The 21789-nt window shown below is 46.5% G+C and overlaps 1 protein-coding gene across 2 annotated transcripts in view; it reads right to left on the bottom strand.

The window, feature by feature from the left end:
• Positions 1-531: 531 nt before the first annotated feature.
• Positions 532-21789, bottom strand: part of LOC137653160 (mitochondrial transcription rescue factor 1) — a 43717-nt gene continuing 22459 nt past the window's right edge. The window contains exons 3-4 of one of the 2 annotated variants that reach the window (XM_068386536.1): positions 14385-14457; positions 532-1255 (exon numbers count right to left, since the gene is read on the bottom strand). In XM_068386536.1, coding sequence (XP_068242637.1) covers positions 1190-1255; positions 14385-14457 — 139 coding nt within the window. In that variant the 3' untranslated portion in view covers positions 532-1189. Of the gene's footprint in view, positions 1256-1464; positions 2016-14384; positions 14458-21789 lie in introns of those variants that run through there. The other variant, XM_068386535.1, reaches the window with a different exon arrangement.

Genomic DNA, 21789 nt, shown 5'->3' with positions numbered 1-21789 from the left:
TAATCAGAGTTTATATAAAAGCTAACTAGCTAATATAAAAAGGATTCCAGTATGCGACAGCCGTTAATCTAAGAGAATACTTCACCAAATATCCATGAATAAACTCGAAGACCATGAGCGTATCCCAGAACGTCTAGCCGGAAGCACGACAGAGGAATAATTGAGGAGGTGTCAACAACAAATGATTGAGTACCTGGCCACAGGTGGCGCTGGTAAGTACACCCCCTTCTAGTATTGTGATAGCTGGCGTATCCCTCCATAGAATTCTGTCGGGCAACGGAGTTGACAGCTACATGATTATCGGGTAAGTTTAATATTGAAAATTATGTTTTGGGTTGTGTCTAACACAAGAAAGATACTAAAACTTGACAGTAACTCATAGAAGTGATATCGAATTCTGACACAAGTGACAACAATGGATTATAAATCTGACTCCTGATTTTGAATACTGTACTGAGATTATATATAGAAATGAGAACCAGGGATTAAAGGATCTGTAAGCCTTTATTACTACTGTATTATTATTCAAATGATAATAACAGAAACCAGACTTGGCATTGTTTGTTGCTGTAAATGATAGAGTGGAAGCAGATGTATGTCAACTAATGAATGAAGGATGCAAAGTGTTGGGGGCAGTGAAGGGAGTGGTAAAGAATAAAGGGTTAGGAATGAATGTAAAGAATTTTGTATGTGAAAGTGATTGTACTGACTGTGATGTATGGATCAAAGTTGTGGGGAATGAAAGTGATGGAGAAACAGAATTTGAATGTGTTCAAGATGAAGTGTCTGAGGAGTATGACTGGTGTATCTCATTTAGAGAGGATTAGAAATGAAGTAGCAAGGATGAGAACGGGTGTAAGAAATGAATTAGTGACTAGAATGGATATGAATGTGTTGAGGTGATTTGGCCATGTAGTGAGAATGGAAAATGGCCATCTGCTGAAGAAGGTGATGAATGCAAGAGTTGATGGGAGACGTATAAGAGGAAGGCTAAGGTTTGGGTGGATGGATAGAGTAAAGAAAGCTCTAGGTGACAGGAGGATAGATGTGAGAGAGGGAAAAAGAGCGTGCGAGAAATAGGAATAAAAGGCGAGCGATCGTGATGCAGTTCGGATAGGCCCTGCTGCTTTCTCTGGTCACCTTGGTGCCCATTGAGGTAGTGGCAGTAGGGGATTCAGCATATGAAGCTTCACTTGTGATGGATAACGGGAAGGAGGGTGGGCTGCGGCACACTAGCAATACCAACCAAACTCAGCTGAAAATTTATTTCTTTCTAATAAATAGGACTAATTTTTACAATAAACAGCCAGTTCTGTACATATTCAGTAATTCAGTAATAAATTCCTGCAATCTTACATATATGGTGTACTACTTTAACCTGTTTTTTTAACAAATTGTTCCTCCAGTCTCGTTTGAACACTTTTAAAATATGATCACAAGGATTACTTTCAATTAAAGGAAGGAGAAAAGTAATATTTATTTCAATATCAATATGTACAAATTCACCAAAACTAAAAAAGACATCACACTCTCCAAAAGTAAAATACCAATAGCTGCTATATATAAATAAAAAAATGACAACAACAAACTACCTTGACCTGAGTAACAAAACACCAAGATTTCTGATGCAAGGCTGCCAAACCTGAATAAAAATTATTCAGTAAATGGATTTCTTTACATAAAACTGACAAATCATAAAAAAAAATCATACATCACAAGCTCTGATAGCTGAATGTTTTCTAACCATTCTGTAGGTTCTAAAATTACTGAATAATGATAGATATATCACAAATGAACAATGATGGTTTGCCTCCATATGTTTATTCTTCACTATTCTTAAAATCAACATATTTTCTTATAAGTAAATTTGGATATCTTCGAAGCAATACAGCTTGTTTGTCTGTTTCATCATCATAGTCACCCACCCTAACGAGAATTAAACGAGCAACATTGATCATCTCTGGATTGTCCTTTGATATTCCTTTGATAAGGTCTACTTCATCACCTTCTTCAAGCTGTAAATACAAAATTTACCATTAGCCTTCCTTACACAGTACAAAACTGTACACATCTACGAATAACTGTTTCTCATAACTGAATATGCAACCAATGAAGAATATGCAACACACTGATTAAGTAAATAAGTTTTATAATCAACAGCTTCTTATACAGAAAAATACTAGAACATTGAAAGGAATAGATTCCAAACCAAATCACTATAAATCAATACACTTTCATAGAAAAAAAACCTGGCAATAGTTCTTGCAAGACTGGAGAAACTGAACTAATTTCATGACTAATTCCATAAAAGCAAATGCTGATATAGACCCATTGGAGGTTGAAACTTGTATGAGAATTCTTATCTCTCCTTTTTTTTTTTTTTTTTTTTTTCTGTGTGTGTGTGCAGTAATTGAGACAACTAATACCTGCTAAATGCAGATGACTTGATCTTAATAAAAGAATCAGAGGTGAGATTTAGAAATATCTATAAGAATGGCAGTATGGAATGGAAAAGGAAAGTTTTTGAAAATTATTGTAGGCAAAACAACTGGATGGGAAACGGAAAGGGAGGAGACTCCATCTTTATCAGAAATTAATATGAATAATATTGATACATAGCCCTGATTCTGAGGTTTTATGCTTAAAAGGAGAGGATCAGGTATTGTTAAAAAACTAACAGCAAATACTGAATTCATTTCTGGCTTGAAATTTTCAAGTGCATTTGCAATACATGTATCAAATTAGAGACAACAGTAACAGGTAACTTTACAGGCAGCCAAGGGAGTCAATTATTATGCTGCAATTTATAACACTTTCAAACCAAACCCTTGATGAAAATGTGATAATGCAAAATGAAACAATAACAGCAATGGTATGGATAAAGAGTGATACTGTACTTGCTATCTAGCAGTACCACTATTATTAATCAAAGGTACTTTCTAAAAGAAAAAGTGCCTAGCTGGCAACCGTACATGGTTACCAGTCATTACCTCCAGGCTGTAGGCAGCCCTGTTACGCCTCTGCAAGGTTGTTCACTTTCCATATGGTCAAGACTTGAGAGGTGGATGAGGCAGGACACTTGGATAAATGACTCAGGTTTGTATAGCTAGGAAAAATACAAATTGTTTTAAAAATTTGTAACTTGTTCCTACATGGATACAAAATTCTGAGTAATTTATATGAGGAGTCTTTCTTAGGTGAGAGGAAGTCTTTGCTGCAGACGGGTGTCTATTTAGTTTTTAATTAACGATAGACCGTAAAATGAATACAGTATACTGTATATACGTAACATTCAAAACCGGCTTGTAAAGAGGCAAGGTCGATATATCCGCCTCAGATCACAAGTCAATGACCTGACAAGAGTAAGTACTCCAGTATAAGCAGTTTCTGAAATATAAAAAAAAGTTTGTCCTATAAACATTTTGCTGCAAACAAAATTATCTTGATTATTCTTACCTGCATAAACTTTCCTTCAGTGAAGTTACTCCCAGTTGAGGAAAGGATAATGAAGGAAGTAAAGAAAGGCATGCATTTCACTATCACCATCACACCCTTTATGTGAAGAACTGACAATGTGACAATAGGTTAGTTGTCTCGTAGGAAATTTTGGTCTAGATTATTTGTTGTGCAGCAACAATAGGTCCCTTAGAAAAGTTATCAAGCAATCTATGGGTACAGTCCTCAAAGTAGTGGGCTGTGAAGGTAGTTGTAACTTGGGGGATCTGCCCTCCCTAGTGGGAGCCATGGCAGCATCTGCCCCTTCATCCAGAGAATTGACCTCGATGAAAATTATGGGTCTGAGCCTGTCTCCTTGGTGGCTGATTGTTGTCTACATGCGGCAGGGGTCAGCGCTGTTCCTGCTTGGAGAGAAAGCTTTTGAGGCTGTTGGGAACCAGGTATCCTTGGAGCCCTTGCACTTCTCATAAAGGAACACTGGTTAGCCTTCTGACTTCTCTATTACTGCAGCTAATTCCGAGTGTGGAAAAAGAGTCGGTGGTCCACAGCATTTGAGGTGGGCAACAACTGTTCATTATTATTATTATCATCATTATTTGCTAAGCTACAATCCTAGATGGAATAACAGGATTCTATAAGCCCAAGGGCTCCAACAGGGAAAATAGCCCAGTGAGGAAAGGAAATAAAGAAATAAATAAACAACGAGAGAAGTAACAAACACTTGAAATAAAATATCTTAAGACCATTAATAACATTGAAATAAACCTTTCATATATAAACTATAAAAACTTTTAAAAAGCAGGAGGAAGAGAAATATCAAAAATTTTAAGTAATTTTTATTTTTCCTAACATACTTACCGAGAACTACTTTCTTAGGAGTTACCTGTAATCTCCTCTCTACCGACCAGAGTTTTGTGTAGGGTACCCTCAATCCCGTTTTCTATGGAGGCCTACCCCGGCATTAAAGAATGTGCCCCGAGGGTAGGCTTAGTGCTAGGTCGATGTCCGCTTGGGTCGAAATCGTCAGTAAGTTCTATTGATGTAGCACAATACTTGCAAAGGAAGAGAGGCACTCGGGGAAGGAAGGGAGGGCCATTACCCGAAAGTAGTTCTCGGTAAGTATGTTAGGAAAAATAAAAATTACTTAAAATTTTTGATTTGTTCCAACACTAATATTTACCTCGAACTACTTTCTTAGGAGACTTACACTTTAGGAGGCGGGAGTGCTATTCTGACCTACAGACCCAGTAAGCGGAGGCCAAGAGGCCTAGGTATAACGGTACATACTAGAAAACGGACGAGAGGGTAACTACACAAAGAGCTCACGTTAGTGTCTAAGTACTCACCCTTTGAAAAACTTCTTCTGATGTTGCATCCAGTAACGTAGTTGTGAAGAACGTGTTATCCAATGGTACAAGTTGGTAATCTCCGATGAGGATAGGGAACAACTGGGTAGGATGAAAGGAAACGCACCTGTGTCTCCCGGTTGCTATCCGCGATTGAGCCTGGGGCTTTTACCGTTAAACCACTTGGAGGGCGGAGATGACTGTTCCAATGGAGAACCCGTCTAAGGACTTCCTCGAGTAGTCCTTGAGGTAATGGGCAGTAAAGGTCGACTGGTTAGACCAAGTACCTGCCCGAAGGATCTGACCCACTGCCATGTTTTTCTCAAAGGCTAAGGACATGCTCAGACCTCTGATGTCATTAGGTCTGGGGGCGCCTGGCACGGCCAGACCTTCCTTGTAGGCCCTGGCAATAACTTGTCTCAACCAGAAGGAAATGGTGTTCTTGGATACTTGTTTCTTAGTAACACCCGTGGAGACGAAGAGGCTCTTGATGCCTGGCCGGAGATGAGCCGTTCTTTCAAGGTATTTTCTAATGGCACGGACAGGGCATAATTTTAAATCCTCAGTATTACCCGTCTTAGGGATGGCTGGTATGGAGAAACCTTTGAATTTGGGATCCCAGACCGCTGGGTTCTGGGTCTTCGCCACAAAAGAAGGAACGAACTTGAAAGATACTTCTTTCCACCCCTTCGAATGAGAAACGTCATACGACAGCCCATGGATCTCACCTACTCTCTTAGTGGACGCCAAGGCCAGCAAGAAGACTGCCTTGAGAGTGAGATCCCTGTCCACGATATCTTTCAAAGGTTTAAAGGGGGGGCCACTCAACATCTTCAGGACCTTAGCTAAGTCCCACTGGGGCACCCTACTTGCTTGTGGGGGACAGGACTGCTCAAAGCTCTTGACAAGATGCCCTTCAGGAGGAAGACTTGGCCTAAGGCGGCCCGTACCCCTTTTATGGCTGGGATTGACATTCCCATTTTGTCTCTGAGATATACCAGAAAATCCGCTATGTCCGGGACAGAGGCATTGAGGGGCTTTATGTGCCTCGCAGCGCACCACTTCGTGAAGGAGGCCCACTTAGCTTGGTAGACCGCAGCTGAAGACCTTCTCAGGTATAGCGACATTCTCTTAGCAGTGGCTGAAGAATACCCTTCCTTCTTCAGGAGTCGCTCGATAGTCTCCAGGCGTGAAGACGTAGGGACTGTGGGTTGTCGTGAAGTCTGAGAAAATGTGGTTGATGTAGGTCTGACCTGTCGGGTAGAGGCCACGGAGGTTGACTCGCCAGGTCTTTTAGGTCTGCGAACCACTCTCTCTCCGGCCACCAGGGCGCTACCAAAGTCATCTTTAAGTTTCGGGCTGTGCTTACTCTGTTGAGCACTTGCCTTATCAACGTGAAGGGGGGAAAAGCGTACACGTCTAGGTTGTCCCACCTGTGCTGAAAGGCGTCCTCCAAGGCTGCCTTCGGATCTGGTACAGGAGAACAATATATGGGGAGTTGGGCATTCAGTTTGGTTGCAAAGAGGTCCATCACCGGGGAACCCCAACGTTGGATGATGAGCTTGGCTACTTCTGGGAGGAGGGACCACTCTGTCCCTACTATTTGGCCCACCCTGCTGAGACCGTCGGCCAGCACGTTTTTCTTCCCGGGAATGAACCTTGCTAACAACACAACTTGGTTCTCTTCTGCCCAATCTAGAATCTTTATGGTGAGATCGCACAACTCCCTTGACTTCAAACCTCCTTGCTTCTTTATGTATGCTACTACCGTGGCGTTGTCGCACATCAACGCCACGGTGTTTCCCCTTAGAAGATCTGCGAAGTGTAGGCAAGCCTTCTGGACTGCCTTCAACTCTAGAACATTGATGTGGAGTTCCTTTTCTCCGTCTATCCAGGTTCCTCGCGCTGTCTCGTCGAGGAGATGGGCTCCCCATCCCTGGTTGGAGGCGTCTGTGAACAGTAGTAACTCGGGGGGGGGTCGTTCGCGAAGGGCATCCCCTTGAGTGAGTTCGACCGGCAATGCCACCATTCCAGGGAGGGCCTCGTGTTTGGTAGAGCTGGGATTAGTACTTGTTGCGAGTCCAGTTGGCACCAGAGGTTCTTCAGGTTCCATTGCACGGCTCTGAGCCTGATTCTCCCCTGGGGAACCAGTTTCTCCGACACCAGGTGCCCTATCAGTCTTTGCCAGTCCTTTGCTCTCCTGGGGTGCCCCGATAGGAACGGGCGAATGATTTCCATGAGATTGTTTATTCTGTCTTCTGAAGGGAAGGCTTTTCCCAGAATGGTATCTAGAGTCATTCCCAAGTAGGTCATTCTGGTGGATGGGGATAGGTTTGATTTTTCCGGGTTGATCACGATGCCCAGATCCTTGCAAAACTGGAGGAGTTTCATCCCTTGTTCCTCCAAGAGGTCCTTCGAGGAGGAAAGAAGCAACCAGTCGTCCAGGTATCGGATGAGGCGAATGCCTCGTTTGTGAGCCCACACTGAGACAGTCGTGAAGACTCTCGTGAACACCTGGGGCGCTGTTGACAATCCGAAGCAAAGGGTCTTGAATTGCAGGATCTGGGAACCCCATTTCACCCGGAGAAACTTTCGACTCGAGGGGTGGACCGGAATTTGGAAGTAGGCGTCCTTGAGGTCTATGGTCATCATGTAATCTTTCTCCCTCAAGGACAGTAGGACTGACTTCGGAGTGTCCATTTTGAAGTCTGTCTTCTTTATGAACTTGTTGAGAGCCGACAGATCTATAACCGGCCTCCACCCCCCCGTCGCCTTTTCTACCAGGAACAGGCGACTGTAGAAACCCGGGCCTGGGTGTAGAATTCCTTCCATGGCGCCCTTCTCCAACATGGAGGACACTTCCTTTTGAAGGGCGGTCTTCTTCAACGGGTCCTTGGGGACCAGCCACTCCGCCCGGCTGGCCGGGATTAGAGGGGGTGGTTCTGCTAAGAACGGTAACCTGTAGCCCTCCTTCAGTACGGACACTGTCCAGGGCTCCACTCCGTGAGCCTTCCATGCTTGCCAAAATAGTCTGAGGCATCCCCCAACCCGAGGCTTGGGCGGGGATAGGGGGCCCCTCACTCTATCTCTTTCTGGAGGAGCGGCCTGAACGGCCTCTCCTAGAGGCAGAATAACCTGTCCTAAAGGAGGCTGAAGATGCTGGAGCCCCCCTACGGGGGGGCTGAGGTGCTGAGGACCGGGAGGAAGAAGGAGCTTCTCTCCTCGTCATGCTGGGGGAGGCCTGAGCCGTCGCGGCACTGTCTGAGACGGACCTCTTGTAGGGCGGTCTCCTTGTAGGCGTAGGCCTGGGGGTGCTTAAATCCTTCCTCTTCGACACCTTCTCCATAATGGTCTCTAATTCTTTTAAGGGGAACAAGGAGTCCCCCCACAAGGGCAGGCTCCTCATGGCCCGCGCTTCCCTGTCTGGGACCTTTCGGGACACCTTAGCCAGGATGGTGTCTCTCTTGCGGAGTACCCAATTCGCTGTCAAGGCGAGAGACTGGTACGTTAGGAACTTTAGGGTCTTGCCCCCGGAGGTAATAAGTTCCCTCAGGAGGTTCTGCTGTTCCGGGTCCGTGGGGTCAAACGAGGCTTGTACCCCTACTAAGGTGGAAGCCCACCAGTCCAGCCAAGAGGAGACGTGCACCAGGTCCCTCGACATTTCTTCCATCATGGCGGCCTCCGATGGAGAAAAACAACCTGGGCCTGAAGAGGCTCTATCCTCCGAGACGCCCTGACCCAGGATGTCAAGGGAAGGTTCTACTTTGCAGGGGCCTAGTCGACGCCCTTCCGGTACATATACCTTGCCCTGAGTCTTGAGCCCCTGGAGTAATTTTGAAGAACTCTGAGTTTTGGGGGCCTCGGCATTACTAGCCACCACTTTGTCTACGTATTCTTGCCCTAGGACAAGATCCCGGGCTAGAGAGGTCTTAGGCTGGGTAGGGGCCTGCATTAACCGTATAAGGCTGGACCTCCAGTAGTCCTCGTCGGTAGCTGCAGGTTCTTCAATTTTATGATGCCTCCTGATAAGGCCAATCACCCTTCTATAGGCCGAGTCCTCCGTTGGGGAACCCTCCCTACCGTCAGCCGAGGCCTCGGCTTGAGCCCGGGGAGCCGGGACACCGGGCACACCCACCGGACGCCTTGTTCTTGATGCCAGGGGCGCTGCCCTACCGAGGTACTGGACTTCTTCGGTGGAGGCTTCCGCACCAGGGGCAGGGGTTAGCGCAGGCATCGTCGACCCAGCGAGGACTAGCGTCCGCTCAAGGTCTCTGGGGGACGAGGACGCGGTTCCCGTGGGCTGACCCGACAGCGGGAACCGTTCCTTCCGACCCGAGGGCCGCACCAGCTGGGCTGGTTCGGCCAGGCTGCCCGAAAGGAAGCGCGGTTCCCCCCGCTCGGCGGGGTGAACCGGAGGCTTCGCGGTCTTATGCCTGCCTGTAAAGTCCTTCTCGCGAACTTGCCTGCAAGGGTCAAAACCGTGCTTGGAGGGAGGTCTCCTTGGCGAGAACTCCTTGGATAACGTACCTCTGCCTCACGGGGTACGAAGACCCAATCGCCATCCGGTGACCTACTCCTGTATTTTAGTCTTGGAGAGCGGGAACGCCTGCTCCTGGACCGCTCCCTCCGACGGCGATGTTTCCTCCTGGCGTCTTCCCCCGACGAGTAATACTCCTCTGAAGAGCCCAACGACACTGCACTTACCACGGCGGGCAGGAGCGGGGACCGCGGGGGACTTCATGACTCGTTGAGTGCCCGAGGTAGAAGGTTGAAGGAATTCTTCGGGAACTTCCGTGAGTGGGGTTGGGAATGAGATTTGACGCCCAACGCCAGGAAACCAGGGATCCAGGCCCTCTTCCATTCGCAAAGGGGACCTGCCTGGTGTCTTAGGAAGTTTCCAACTGAAGGTATCACTCCCTGCAGAACCTAACTTACCCTGGTTGTCGCCGCCTGCCGAAGACCCTGAAACACAGGCCCACGAAGGGGGCGAAGACACAGACACAACGTTACTACCCCACAAGGGGTCATCGGAGGACACGTGCCCCCCGAGCACAAGGGCCGAGTCTCCAGACGCACTGCTGGGCTCTTCACTAGCCCGAGAAGGACCCGCAACCCCCACTGCACATTCACTAGATTCTTGGAGGAGATCGCTCGGTTCTTTCCCCACGACAGACTTACCTCGGCCCCTACTCTGGGTAGGGGACGGCGAAACAGAGGCCCCGTCAGACCGTTCACTGGGTGACGGTAGCGGCGAAGTAACACTAGCCTTCCTGGGTGAACGTTTCGTCAATTTTCTCTTCTTCGTTCCGTAACGTACCCACTGGATATCACTCCAACCTACACACTCGGGGCACGTATCCGATGACGAACAAACCTTTCCCCTACAGGAGGAGTAAAGGGAGTGAGGGTACACTTCAGGTTTGGAGAGGAACGCTCCACACGATTTACCGGCTCTAGGCTCAGGACAACGGCGGATTTGCTCCATAATGCACAAACGCAAGACACAGGAACGCAGGGAATCAAGGAATACACTGGGGAAGCACAAGGGTGGAAGGTGAACACACAGGAACACCAGGGATCAGTACACAGGAACACAAGTTACCACGCGGGAAACACGTGGGACACACACAACGCACACAAAGGATCGATAGAGAACGAGAGCGACGTGGTGACACGTCGCGACCAGAGAACTTACTGACGATTTCGACCCAAGCGGACATCGACCTAGCGCTAAGCCTACCCTCGGGGCACATTCTTTAATGCCGGGGTAGGCCTCCATAGAAAACGGGATTGAGGGTACCCTACACAAAACTCTGGTCGGTAGAGAGGAGATTACAGGTAACTCCTAAGAAAGTAGTTCGAGGTAAGTATTCGTGTTGGAACAAAAGATAGATAAGTGTAACCGCGTGTACCCTCAAGCAAGAAAACTCTACCCCAAGACAGCAGACGACCATGGTACAGAGGCTATGGCACTACCCAAGACTAGAGAACAATAGTTTGATTTTGGAGTGTCCTTCTCCTAGAAGAGCTGCTTTCCATAGCTGAAGAGTCTCTTCTACCCTTACCAAGAGGAAAGCAGTGAACCCTTTGAGAGAAGAAGAATTGTTTGGTAAACTCAGTGTTGGCAGGTGTATGAGGACAGAGGAGCAAATGCAAAGAATACGTCAGACTATTTGGTGCACAGTATGTGTAGACAAAGGGAAAATGAGCCGTAACCAGAGAGAAGGATCCAATGTAATCCTGTCTGGTCAGTAAAAGGACCCAATAACTCTCTAGCGGCAGTATCTCAATAGGTGGCTGGTAGTTTACAGCATTTGGTCAAAACTGCATCTCTGCCTTTCAAGATACAGTTTCCCCATAGGGAAATTGTCTGGTGCAACAAGAACTCCTAAGGGCTTACATCAGATCTGGATAAGTCTTTGGATTGTTTTACTACATCAGGATCTTTCATGTTTACTGAAATAGCAAATTGAGACACTGCTCCTGACTAGTGATCTAGCCAGGAACAGGCATGAACAGCTGACATGGCAGCTACAGTATCTCTATATTTTGCATCTCAGATGTCAAAAAGGTGGAGGGGAGGTTAGCTAGCTTGTCGCTAGGTCCACCAAGAACATGAGTTGCAACATTGCGGTCGATGGGTTAAGGGCAAGGATGCACCTCTGTGTAGACATCGAATATCCTTTGATGAGATAGTACCAAAGGAGGTAACTTCGACAATCTTCTGAATTGCAAGGAATTTTAAATAGCCAAGACCTGTTTGTTAAACAGGTTGAGTGTGTGACAAGCCTGGTTTGACAAGGACACATCAAACCTGTGTTTTGAGCTGTAGGATTGCGGAAAAATCACAACAATAAAGCTACACTAGCTAGTAACTTGGGGGAGCGGTGGGACTCCCAAACCATCTAGTCATTGTTTGACACTAATTATTGTGAGAAAATGAGACTTCTCTGATCTGGAGGTTAGAACCTCAAGAGGGGTAACATCAGCAGTGCTGGTTGCAGCCTCAGGGATAGGATCAGGTGAGTCATTAATAACAATCATGGAAGAAGTTGTAAGTGTAGGCTCCTGCTTCGGAGTTACAAGGCTTGTTTCCTGTTTGGGAATAATATCAGAAGCTTTCACCCTCCCAGCCACGTCCTAGCATTCATGTCTGTAATCAGAACATTGAGATGGCATAATTGAAATAGAATGGTTGGAACCTTGCTCGCTCCTCAAATACTATTCTCTGTCCATGTAGAAGCGGGATTAAGGAGCAGGGGACTCTCTGTCCGAGCTTGATACCTGTTAGGAATAAAGTATATTTGGTGAACTCCTAGAATGCTTGGTCCTGGAAACAGAATAATAGGGTGGAGAGTCAGGTCTCTGTTTCCTTTCTGAAGGTTGATCTTTAGGTATTGTAGTTGATGCCACTCGAAGAAGGGGGTTAAGGGCTCTACTGCCTTTTCCTTTCATTTCTCTGAAAACTTGAAAAGTTTGACTCAGCTACTCTCTCAGCAGAATGGGGTTTAGGTAAAGTAAGATTAATTACAGTATAGTCTGTGCAGACCTAGGAACAGTAAATTTCACCGATTCATTTCGTCTAGATGAAGGATTCAAGTCTGAACTAGTTGGGCCTCGTGAACTAGATGCTGCTTGATTTCCAACTATAGATGAAAAAGAAGAAGCACGGTCATGGGCTGTATCGGCACGATTACGAACTTGGGCCCCAGCACGATCAAGTCATGCATCCAAGCGAGGGTGCATTGAGATGGCAGTGTGTTCAGTTTGCACACCTGCACGAACATGAGTAGAATGACGGCACGTTCTGAGACATCTGCGCGTACCCATGAGTGAACGTTTACATATCCAGCTGAAACACGTGGAGCTGGAAAACTGGTAGACATGCTTATAAATTTTGCTTATGAAAGGTTTGTTGAGAATGCATAACTGGATTCTCATTCGAGCAAATCTCCCAGATCTGCAAATTAGAATCTGAAAAAGAAGTTTTCAAGGGTGAGCCAAGTGGATCTTTCTGTAGAGAAAAATCATGTGCCTCTTGGTGTACGAGGTAAACCGGACTCGTTAAGTAAACAAGCTGGGGAATTACATGCACTTTACAAGAGGGCAGCGTCTGTACGAGAAGAAAAACACGTTGTCCTTCACCACATGAGAAGGTGTTCTCGGCTGTGAGTGAGGAGATACTGTATTTTCACCACTTTGACTGGAGAATCTTCTAAATGTGTGAAGTCTTGGTTCTGGAACTCTGAAAGAAAAGTTTGTCCGCCACTGAGCATGCTCATGGGAGGAGACGGCCATCTATTAAGATCAATATAAACTGGAATTAAAGATACCTGTACAGGCTCATGTTCAGGTTGTACTAGGGCTGAAGCCAAACGGTCAGTATTAGGAATAAAATTATATTCATTATGCCCAATGGGCAATGAAGCATCAAAACATGTTTCAAAAAAAGTTACTATCACGGCCGTCATACCAGAGTTAGAGGGAACTGGTAAAGAAGGATTTGAGTGAGATAAATCGTGTGTCACAAGAAGAGGCTTTTATTTCTTGTCCTTGAGAGAGTAAGAAGTGGAAAGAGATCTATCTCTCTCAGCCTTCTTCTTGAGGGATGCATGATACTTTTCCCACCGAGCAGGCGGCCATTTCCCATAGAAATCACGTGGTGAATCAAAGGAATACTGCTTACCACGGCAGTTCGGACAAAAAGGGTGTGGACCTACCTTGACCCATCTCATGAAAGTTCCATATGGCTGCCCTTCAGAGCCGGGACAAGTCTACTTATTACTGAAACACCACTCATATTCACAAGGCACGCTGAAAAAAAGAAGGGGCACTAAGTAATCCAGCATGGAGTGGGGATCGTAGCTTGGGAGAACTGTCTAGGATGGCAACCAGAAGGAGAATGAACAGCCTTGCAAAGGCCAGACTATGCTGCCTACATCATGGAGCGATGACTGGTAACTATATATCATTGCCAGCTAGGCACTTTTTCTTTTCTGCTTGTAACAAAAAAGGAGTAAATCCCTATAATTGCCTCTGAAGTTTGTATCCACATTGGAACAATTTACATATTAAGAGGAGACATAACCTTCAGAAAGAGTTTCATTGCATAAGTAAACATTAAATTTGGTGACAAAAATTTACAGATATAGGGCATAAAGTTTGTCTCTTCATTCTGAAATATTCAAAACAAAACTAGGTATTCCAATCCAAAAATTATTCTTATTCCTAAAAGTTACATTCCTTTTTATCCTAAATTATAATCCATTATTACTAGTCCAATGGGTCTCCTTTTAAAATGTATTTTGAAAAATCCACAAACAATTTTTGTGTAATCCTACAAACAAACCGAAAAGCCAACAAACAGACATTATTTAACTTTTTCTTGGCTAAAATTGAAATCAAAATCCTGTAAACTAGCTTTAAAAGTTATACATAATTCATTTATGCTACTGTAAGACCCATTAGTATCATGAAACTAAATATATTATAATTAGTGTGAAGAAATATAATATAGCATGTGTTTCATTGATAAAAAAACTCTTGATGAGGTACCAAAAATGTATAATAAAGTGTACTAACCTGTTTGCTTTTCTTCAGGACCTTTTGCTCATTTAATCGTATTCTGCTGCTATAAAATGCATTCTCTACCTTACTGAAATAAAAAAAAAATGTTTGAACACTGCCTGTATGTACCAATAGTTAACAAAATATGACAATTAAAATCATTTTAATTCCAAAAATAGAGTTAATCAAAATTATCTTCATGTTCCATAAACACAAACTTGGAGATCCTCAATAATACTTATAATAACATTAATAGGTATGGTATAGTGTACTAAAAAGAGTTGTCAGTGTCTCCTTAGATGTACTCAACTACTACTACTGTACTTCAAAAATGTGTTGTACTTGACAGAGCAATTCTGCATGATCCACAAAGCTGCCTGCATATAAAAATGTATCAATACTATAGACAAATAATTCATAACAAAATTAATGCTTAAAGTTGGAGTGTAATGTATGTATGTATGTATATATTGGAAGGAAAAAAATCCCCTGGCTATAGCCCCGGAGGAAGAAATCCCCCAAAAGAAAAAATAAATTAATAAAATATGTTATTTTCATTAGTAAATTAAATTTTTGAATATACTTACCCGATGATCATGTAGCTGTCAACTCCGTTGCCCGACAGAAATCTACGGTCGGGATACGCCAGCGATCGCTATACAGGTGGGGGTGTACTCACCAGCGCCATCTGTGGTCAGGTACTCCAGTACTTCTTGTCAACAAGACCTCAATTTTCTCCTCGGTCCACTGGTTCTCTATGGGGAGGAAGGGCGGGTCCTTTAAATCATGATCATCGGGTAAGTATATTCAAAAATTTATTTTACTAATGAAAATAACATTTTTCAATATTAATCTTACCCGATGATCATGTAGCTGATTCACACCCAGGGTGGTGGGTGGAGACCAGTATACATGTTAACAAAGAAGCTAAGTATCCCGTATTTCATTTTTATTAGTTATTCAAAATAACAATATAAAATAAATAAGTACCTGGTAAGGAAGTCGACTTGAACCATTACTCTGCCTTTAATAAGTACGTCTTCCTTACTGAGCGTAGCGGTCCTCTTAGGATGCTGAACGACTCTTAGGTGCTGAAGTATAAAGGGCTGCAACCCATACTAAAGGACCTCATCACAACCTCTAACCTAGGCGCTTCTCAAGAAAGAATTTGACCACCCGCCAAATCAACCAGGATGCGGAAGGCTTCTTAGCCGACCGTACAACCCAAAAACAACAATAAAAGCAATCAAGAGAAAGGTTAAAAAGGTTATGGGATTATGGGAATGTAGTGGCTGAGCCCTCACCTACTACTGCACTCGCTGCTACGAATGGTCCCAGGGTGTAGCAGTTCTCGTAAAGAGACTGGACATCTTTGAGATAGAATGATGCGAACACTGACTTGCTTCTCCAATAGGTTGCATCCATAACACTCTGCAGAGAACGGTTCTGTTTGAAGGCCACTGAAGTAGCCACAGCTCTCACTTCATGTGTCCTTACCTTCAGTAAAGCAAGGTCTTCTTCCTTCATATGAGAATGAGCTTCTCTAATCAAAAGCCTGATGTAGTAAGAAACTGCGTTCTTAGACATTGGTAGCGAAGGCTTCTTAACAGCACACCATAAGGCTTCTGATTGTCCTCGTAAGGGTTTTGACCTTTTCAGATAGTACCTAAGAGCTCTGACTGGGCAAAGTACTCTCTCCAGCTCGTTACCCACCAAGTTGGATAGGCTAGGGATCTCGAACGATTTAGGCCAAGGACGTGAAGGAAGCTCGTTTTTAGCCAAAAAACCGAGCTGCAAGGAACATGTAGCCGTTTCTGATGTGAAACCTATGTTCCTGCTGAAGGCGTGGATCTCACTTACTCTCTTAGCTGTAGCTAGGCATACGAGGAAAAGAGTTTTTAATGTGAGGTCCTTGAAAGAGGCTGATTGGAGCGGTTCAAATCTAGATGACATCAGGAACCTTAGGACCACGTCTAGATTCCAGCCTGGAGTGGACAACCGACGTTCCTTAGAGGTCTCAAAAGACTTAAGGAGGTCCTGCAGATCTTTGTTGGAGGAAAGATCCAAGCCTCTGTGGCGGAAAACCGCTGCCAACATACTTCTGTAACCCTTGATCGTAGGAGCTGATAGGGATCTAACGTTCCTTAGATGTAACAGGAAGTCAGCAATCTGGGTTACAGTGGTACTGGTTGAGGAAACTGCATTGGCCTTGCACCAGCTTCGGAAGACTTCCCATTTAGATTGATAGACTCTGAGAGTGGATGTCCTCCTAGCTCTAGCAATCGCTCTGGCTGCCTCCTTCGAAAAGCCTCTAGCTCTTGAGAGTCTTTCGATAGTCTGAAGGCAGTCAGACGAAGAGCGTGGAGGCTTGGGTGTACCTTCTTTACGTGAGGTTGACGCAGAAGGTCCACTCTTAGAGGGAGAGTCCTGGGAACGTCGACCAGCCATTGCAGTACCTCTGTGAACCATTCTCTCGCGGGCCAGAGGGGAGCAACCAACGTCAGCCGTGTCCCTTTGTGAGAGGCGAATTTCTGAAGTACCCTGTTGACAATCTTGAACGGCGGGAATGCATACAGGTCGAGATGGGACCAATCCAGCAGAAAGGCATCCACGTGAACTGCTGCCGGGTCTGGGATCGGAGAACAATACAATGGGAGCCTCTTGGTCATCGAGGTAGCGAACAGATCTATGGTTGGCTGACCCCACAGGGACCAAAGTCTGCTGCAAACATTCTTGTGAAGGGTCCACTCTGTGGGGATGACCTGACCCTTCCGGCTGAGGCGATCTGCCATGACATTCATATCGCCCTGAATGAACCTCGTTACCAGCGTGAGCCTTCGATCTTTTGACCAAATGAGGAGGTCCCTTGCGATCTCGAACAACTTCCTCGAATGAGTCCCCCCCTGCTTGGAGATGTAAGCCAAGGCTGTGGTGTTGTCGGAGTTCACCTCCACCACCTTGTTTAGCTGGAGGGACTTGAAGTTCATTAAGGCCAGATGAACCGCCAACAACTCCTTGCAATTGATGTGAAGTGTCCTTTGCTCCTGATTCCATGTTCCCGAGCATTCCTGTCCGTCCAATGTCGCACCCCAGCCCGAGTCAGATGCGTCCGAGAAGAGACGGTGGTCGGGGGTCTGAACAGCTAACGAAAGACCTTCCTTGAGAAGAATGCTGTTCTTCCACCACGTTAGAGTAGACCTCATCTCTTCGGAAACAGGAATTGAGACCGTCTCTAGCGTCATGTCCTTGATCCAGTGAGCAGCCAGATGATACTGAAGGGGGCGGAGGTGGAGTCTCCCTAACTCGATGAACAGGGCCAGCGATGAAAGTGTCCCTGTTAGACTCATCCACTGCCTTACTGAGCATCGGTTCCTTCTCAGCATGCTCAGGATGCACTCTAGGGCTTGGTTGATCCTTGGGGCCGACGGAAAAGCCCGAAAAGCTCGACTCTGAATCTCCATACCCAGGTAAACAATGGTCTGGGATGGGACGAGCTGGGACTTCTCTAAATTGACCAGGAGGCCCAGTTCCTTGGTCAGATCCATAGTCCATCTGAGATTCTCCAGACAGCGACGACTTGTGGGAGCTCTTAAAAGCCAGTCGTCTAAATAGAGGGAGGCTCTGATGTCTGCCAAGTGAAGGAATTTCGCAATATTCCTCATCAGTCGCGTAAACACAAGAGGTGCCGTGCTTAGGCCAAAGCACAGGGCTTGGAACTGGTACACAACCTTTCCATAGACGAATCTCAGGAAAGGTTGGGAGTCTGGATGGATGGGGACGTGAAAGTATGCGTCTTTCAGGTCTAACGAGACCATCCAGTCCTCCTGCCTGACCGCTGCTAGGACCGACTTCGTCGTCTCCATCGTGAACGTCTGCTTGGTGACATAAGCATTGAGCGCACTGACATCCAGCACCGGTCTCCAACCTCCTGTCTTCTTGGCTACCAGGAAGAGACGGTTGTAAAAGCCCGGGGATTGATGGTCCCGGACTATGACCACTGCCTCCTTTTGTAGCAAGAGCGACACCTCTTGTTGCAACGCTAGCCTCTTGTCCTTCTCCTTGTAGTTGGGAGAGAGGTTGATGGGAGATGTAGCTAGAGGGGGATTGCGGCAGAATGGAATTCTGTATCCCTCCCTCAGCCACTTCACAGACTGAGCGTCTGCACCTCTGCTCTCCCAAGCTTGCCAGAAGGTCTTGAGTCTGGCTCCTACAGCTGTCTGGAGAGGAAGGCAGTCAAAACTTGCCTCTTGTGGACTTGGAACCCTTCTTGGACTTGCCACGGTGACTGTCTGCACGGGTACCTCCTCTGCTGGAGGTTCTGCCACGAAAGGGCGGGATGAACCTGGAAGCAGGTGTATCAACTGCTAGGGGGCGGTAAGGTTTAGTCACGGAAGGTAAGGTCTTAGCCTTACGTGCAGAAGAAGCCATGAGGTCATGCGTATCCTTCTGGAGAAGAGAGGCAGCCATCCCCTTAATTAACTCCTCCGGAAACAGACACTTGGAAAGAGGAGCAAACAGCAACTCTGACCTCTGGCAAGGGGTGATACCAGCAGATAAGAAGGAGCACAGATGTTCTCTTTTCTTGAGGACCCCTGATACATAAGAAGCCACAAGCTCGCCAGACCCATCCCGTATTGCCTTGTCCATGCTGGACATGATCAGCATGGCTGAGTCCTTGTCAGAAGGGGAAGTCTTCCTGCTTAAGGCTCCCAGACACCAATCGAGGAAGTTGAATATCTCGAAGGCACGAAAGACTCCCTTTAACATGTGATCAAGATCTGAAGAGGACCAGCAGATCTTCGAACGTCTCACAGCCAACCTGCGGGGAGAGCCAACCAGACCTGAGAAGTCGGCCCGGGCAGAGGCAGGAACCCCCAAGCCAGGCCCCTCTCCCGTGGCACACCAGACGCCCGACTTAGAAGCCAGCTTGGGAGGAGGAAACACAAAAGAGGTCCCTCCCAGCCGCTTCCCGGACCGCAACCAATCCCCCACAACCCTCAAAGCTCTCCTTGATGATCTGGCGAGAACAAGCTTGGTGAAGGCAGGCGCAGTAGACTGCATGCCCAGAGCAAACTCGGAGGGAGGAGAACGAGGGGTTGCAGACACAAAGTGTTCAGGGTACAACTCTCTGAACAAAGCAAGGACTTTGCGGAAGTCTAAGGAGGGTGGCGAAGACTTGTGTCCTTCAACATCAGAATGAGGATCATCTAGATGAGCAGCTTCATCCTCAGAAACCTCCTCACCCGACAGTTGAGTTGTAAGAGGCAAAGGCAGAGCAGCAAGCTGAACGGCTGAATCCTGCAGGACGGGAGCATGCGTACCTGCGGATCCATCATCATGCCTCTGCTGGACAGACTGTGAGCTGGCAACAACAAAAGCAGAGGGCCGGTGTGAGGGAGGGTCTGCGGTGGGCTGAGGAGCATGCGGTGTGGTATGCAGAGCATGCTGTAAGGCATGCGGCTCATGCTGCATGGCATGCGGCTCATGCTGCATGGCATGCGGCTCATGCTGCATGGTATGCGGCTCATGCTGCATGGCATGCGGCTCATGCTGCATGGGATGAGGCTCATGCTGCATGGAATGAGGCTCATGCTGCATGGAATGCGGCTCATGCTGCATGGTATGCGGAGCATGCTGTAAGGTCTGCAGAGCATGCTGCATGGGCTGAGGAGAATGCCGCATAGTGCTGGAACCCGGCAACTCCCGATGCGGCAGCTCACGCATGTAAGCAGAAGGTGCAGCACGAACATGCGTCTGGCAGTGAGGACTGCGCAACGGTGGAGGAGCTCTCACAGGAGGAGGGGTGTTAACCTTCTCTGCCTGATACTCCTGCATAAAAGCCGCAAGCTGAGACTGCATAGTCTGCAGCATGGACCACTTAGGGTCTACTGTGGTTGGAGCAGAGGCCTGTTGAGGGACCACTCTACCTCTCTTGGGAGGTGTGCAGTCATCAGATGACTGCGGCGAGTCCGAACTTACCCAGTGGCTACACCTGGGCCGTTGGACTAGCTCGGAAGGGACCTTACGTTTGAGCGGTCGTGAGACCTTTGTCCACCGTTTCCTCCTGGAAACCTCTTCCACAGACGAGGAATGTAAGGGCTCATTCGTCTGGGAGTGGAAGGGACGATCCTTAGCAGATACGTCCGCAACCACTGAGGATACATCTGTGCGCCGATCAAGGCCTGCCGAACCCTTTGGTCCTTCGACATTGCTTCTCCCCTGGGCTTGGGAGCTTGCAAGAGGTCCCGGACTGGGAGGACGACTGGCACGCACAGATGTATCCTCATGCGCAACACTGACACTGACACTATGCACAGCACTAGCACTAACACTTCCCACTGCACTCTTCGCTTTCAGCTCTCTGACATCTGCCAAGAGCTGATTGCGGTCACTAACCAACGACTCCACCTTATCACCGAGAGCCTGAATGGCACGCAACATATCAGCCATTGCAGGCTGCGCACTCGTAGCAGGTTCGGGGGTCACCACCACAGGGGAAGGAAAAGGTTGAGGGGCATGGGGAGAGGAAATATCCAAAGAGCGAGAAGAACTCCTCCTATCTCTCTCCTTCTCTAACCTACGAGTATATCTGAGGAATTCATTAAAATCGAATTCCGAAAGCCCAGCACATTCCCCACATCGATCTTCCAATTGACAGGATTTTCCCCTACAATTGGAACATACGGTGTGAGGATCAACAGAGGCCTTCGGAAGACGCCTATTACAAGTCCTAACACTACATCGCCTGTATTTAGGAACTTGGGAATGGTCAGACATCTTGAATTTTAGAAGTAGTCAAAGGGGGAATTCCAAAGTAAGCAAAGATCGTTAACCAATGAATCAAATTAATACCAAAAGCTTGCTAAGCTAAGGCTAAAGCTTCCTGTACAGCGAAGGCTAAATTTCAGAGCAAATACTTCACCAAATCGTGAACAAAAGACTCCAAAATCAACAGCGTATCCATGTAGGTCTTGCCGGTGGCACGACAGAGGAAAAATTGAGGTCTTGTTGACAAGAAGTACTGGAGTACCTGACCACAGATGGCGCTGGTGAGTACACCCCCACCTGTATAGCGATCGCTGGCGTATCCCGACCGTAGATTTCTGTCGGGCAACGGAGTTGACAGCTACATGATCATCGGGTAAGATTAATATTGAAAAATTCTCACACCAATTTCAAGCAAGAAAAAATTACCTAATTAACTAAAAGACCAAACCACCTGTTAAATAACGACCTTTGAAGACCTTTATCTGGTAATGAATTACTAAGAAAATTCTTGATAATTTTATAAAACAATTGCCGTAATTACATTAGCAGGCTATTTTATAATGTATTTTCTAACCTTAGTACTGTACAGTAGTTCAGTTAGTAAAGACAAATCAAAGAGTGGGTTTCATCACTAAATCTCTATGGAATTCGT

The sequence above is a fragment of the Palaemon carinicauda genome, chromosome 14, assembly GCF_036898095.1.
Source record: "Palaemon carinicauda isolate YSFRI2023 chromosome 14, ASM3689809v2, whole genome shotgun sequence".
In the NCBI taxonomy this organism is placed as follows: Eukaryota; Metazoa; Arthropoda; class Malacostraca; order Decapoda; family Palaemonidae; genus Palaemon; species Palaemon carinicauda.
The sequence above is the reverse complement of the archived record's forward strand: the minus strand, read 5'-3'. Positions and strand labels throughout refer to the sequence as shown.